Source organism: Oryzias melastigma, linkage group LG2, assembly GCF_002922805.2.
Source record: "Oryzias melastigma strain HK-1 linkage group LG2, ASM292280v2, whole genome shotgun sequence".
Classification (NCBI taxonomy): domain Eukaryota; kingdom Metazoa; phylum Chordata; class Actinopteri; order Beloniformes; family Adrianichthyidae; genus Oryzias; species Oryzias melastigma.
In genome coordinates, this window is record NC_050513.1 from 14,703,593 (window position 1) to 14,707,240 (window position 3,648).

At 39.3% G+C, this 3,648-nt stretch overlaps 1 protein-coding gene across 1 annotated transcript in view; it reads left to right on the forward strand.

The window, feature by feature from the left end:
* LOC112156672 (collagen alpha-1(XVIII) chain) overlaps positions 1–3,648 on the forward strand; it is a gene marked incomplete in the record, with an annotated part of 39,415 nt that overhangs the window by 33,963 nt on the left and 1,804 nt on the right. Inside the window, 6 exon segments of the mRNA XM_024288942.2 lie at positions 587–715; positions 793–825; positions 900–1,124; positions 1,200–1,397; positions 3,121–3,230; positions 3,308–3,639. Coding sequence (XP_024144710.1) covers positions 587–715; positions 793–825; positions 900–1,124; positions 1,200–1,397; positions 3,121–3,230; positions 3,308–3,512 — 900 coding nt within the window.

Here is a 3,648-nt window from a genome sequence, read left to right on the forward strand (position 1 = left end):
CAACATTTTGTATGAAGAAAAAAAAATAAAATAAAACATAGAATGTTTGTGTTGTTACAATTAAACATAATCATAAATGTTTTTTATTTATGTAAAAACAATGTTGTGATAATTAAAAAAAATACAATTGCTCTGGCACAAACATTTTAAAGAAATATTTAAAAAAATAATAAATCACTCTGGTAAGAATATATTATTGATTTTTTTGTAAGGTCACATAAAATTGCATATTAATAAAGACTTTCATAAAGGGAAAAACCACTACTTGAGCAAATCTATAATTAATTTGAAAATGATTATTGAAAATGATCACAACTTTTATTACAACATTTAGGAAAAACAGCCAAAACTTCCAGCTTTTTACAAAAAAATGTCACAAAAGTGACTTTTTCTGGAGAGACTTGTACTTCAATAGAGTTTCTCTTGTTTTACATATTTTTAATGCTGGTGTGCCGCAGAATTATTGTCAAGGAAAAAGTGTACCTAAACAAAAAAGTTTGAAAAACACAGTCGTAGATGATCAATTGATATTTTTTTAATATTCACCTAGTTTACTTAAAGTTATGAAGAGTGTTTGTGTTTGTAGGTGACAATGTTGAGATCTTACGAAACCATGGCGGCAACAGGGAGGAGACACCCTGAAGGTTCGCTGGTGTACATTATTGACCGGAGAGACCTCTATCTACGAGTCCAAGACGGAGTCCAACAAGTCCAGGTTCAGCTTTTGTCCCATATAATCACCAAAGCACCTTAAATTCTGCTTTTTCTTATTTAGTTCATTTATTTTTTCAGCTTGGGAACTACATCCCCTTACCAAGTGTAGATGTGAGTACAGTTTGTATGTTTTGCGTAATCATATCTCAAAAGTACACGCTACCAATACACGCATTTTGTTGCAGGATAATAGGGTTGCAGTTGTGGAAGCTCCTCACACTCCATACTCGTCGGATCACTCCAGAACCCCGACCCATGTGGACCCACCCAACCCTCCCTACAACGATCCACGATACCTCCCTGATTCCAGGCAGAACTTCGATTCCCGGTACCCTTCGCGGACGAATCCCAGCTATCCGATTTCTGCAGATGAACGCTTGTCATACCACCAACACAACGGCAGAAGAGCGGTAATGGTTTCTCTTCCTGAAGCTAAAAATCCACGTAGTGGAAACTAAACATTATGTTTTTGTGTTTCTCCACAGCTTCACGTAGTTGCCCTCAACACACCTCAAACCGGAAGCATGCGCGGCCTCATTGGCGTCGACGCCATGTGCTACAAGCAGGCCCAGGCCATAAAGTTGAAGGGGACGTTTCGGGCCTTTTTATCCTCAACACTTCAGGATCTCTACAGCATCGTCCACAGCGCTCAAAGAAGCGGCGTACCCATCGTCAATCTGAAGGTGGGGAAACTGAGCCCATTATTCACTCAAACCAGGAATTTCCAACTGGGCTTGGGTGTTTCTGACTCAAGTTGAGTGCCTTTTGTTGCTTTACTAGTTTATTTTATACCCCGCCACAATAAAGCTGGCTGTGGGTAATGATGCGTCTCTATTGTTGGGAGAGTCCGTCTCACAACCGTCAGTCAGTACCGCTGCAGGAGGAAATATAAACCCTATTTTTGCATAAACTGGGGACACAAATGGTTCAATAGACACAAGAAAAAAATAAATTGGTGTTATTTACTCTCTATTGTTGGGATTTACATTGAGATAAGAAAAAAAAAATGTCAATTTTGTACAGAAATTTATGTACTCCCCAAGGGTTCATATACTTCCTCTTGTAACTGAATGCATTTTGTCTTCTCACGAAGGACTAATTCCTCTCTTTCCTCACTGAGTTAAAATAAAATACACATTTTAAACACATTTGTTAATAAATTATAAATAAATTATGTCACCTTTTTGTTCTTTCAAAATAAAACTTTTGTCGTCCACGGCAAAAGTTGTCGCCGGCGTTATGTCTATTGTGTTTATATGCATAGTCACATGAGCGCGTCACCATAAATATATAAAAAAAAGATTTTATATAAAGTTTTATTTTGAAATTACAACAAAAGTTGTTACTAAAAAATCTGCGCCAGCTTCCCGTTGACGGACTAAGAACAGAACTCCTGCCTAAAGCTTGCATTACGGAGGAGACGGACTTCAAACGCAGACATGACCTGGGCGATGTAAACATTCTGATTAATTAACGTTCTATTTTTTTATTGGCAACAGACCAGTATCAATCTAGAGTTGGCCAACTTGCAGACGTAGGCCAGAAACCAATTTATCCAGAGAGTCTTTGGACCTTCTAGACCAGGGGTCAGCAACCTGCGGCTCCAGAGCCACATGTGGCTCTTTCATCTCGCCATGGTGGCTCTCTGGCTGAAAAAAAAGAAAATAATAGTCATTTTCAAACAATTTAGAGTTTAACTTCTGTTTTAGCAACATGCTAAAATTTTTGACTGATTTGGTTTACTGAGGAATTTAAGGCAATTTTGGAGTTCAGCTAGTAATTAAATAACAAGGTAGATTTTTTGATAATTTGGCCTCTAATGAGTTTTTATGCTAATTTGGAGTTTAGCTAATATTTTAGCAATATATGCTAACATTTTTCGGCTAATTTGTTATCTACTGGAGTTTTAATGCGAATTTAGAGTTTAGCTTTTCTTTTAAGCAACATGACAGCATTTTGGGTTGATTTAATTTACAGAGGAATTTTATGCTAATTTTGAGTTCAGCTAATAATTAAGTAACGAGCTAGATTTTTCGCTAATTTGGCCTCTACTAAAGGTAAAAGGTAAAGATACGTCTCCTTCTGGGTTTAGATCAGTAGAAAACGAGACCAAATGGCTCCACTACTTTTAAAGGTTGCCGACCCCTGTTCTAGACTCTTTATCTCCAGAGTTTTGGCTCCAGTTCTTACATTCTTTCAACAACAGCCTGCTGCTCTGTTCCCTGCCTTGCTTGGTGAGGCCTCCTCAGCTGCCAATCAAGGCACATTGGCCACACCTGCCAGGAGAACTGGATCTAAAGGAGGCCAGGCAGGCAGCATCTCCGAATGAAAACGTTTGCCCACCCCTGATCTAAAGCTTTCTCTCCATTATAGATATTTTGACTAATTAATTTGTTTAATTCACAGGATGAGGTTCTCTTTGATAGTTGGACCGACATGTTTAAAGATCGCAGAATGAACGAAAACGTCTCCATCTACTCGTTCGACGGCAAGGATGTTCTCAGAGACGACACATGGTGAGGCAGTTGTACTTTTATTTACTAACGTTTTAACAAATACTGTTAATTATTGAAACAATGTACGTCATTTTAAGGCGGGAGAAGATGGTGTGGCACGGGTCGACTCGCGAGGGGCAGCGTGACGTGAACCACATGTGCGAGTCGTGGCGCGTCAGCGATCAGGCAGTGACGGGCATGGCGGCCTCACTTCTGCGAGGCAGCTTCACGCAGCAAAGCCCCAGCAGCTGCTCCAGCTCCTACGCGGTGCTGTGCATCGAGAACAGCGTCACAGAATACTGACGTGCGTACGATGAGGCGGACAAGCGCCACACGGTCCATGGACACTTTCAAACCTAGCTTGACAGTTATATTTGTAATGCTCTGTAAATATATGTTTTTAAATTTTGAATTTTAACACATTATTAATGATTTTTTT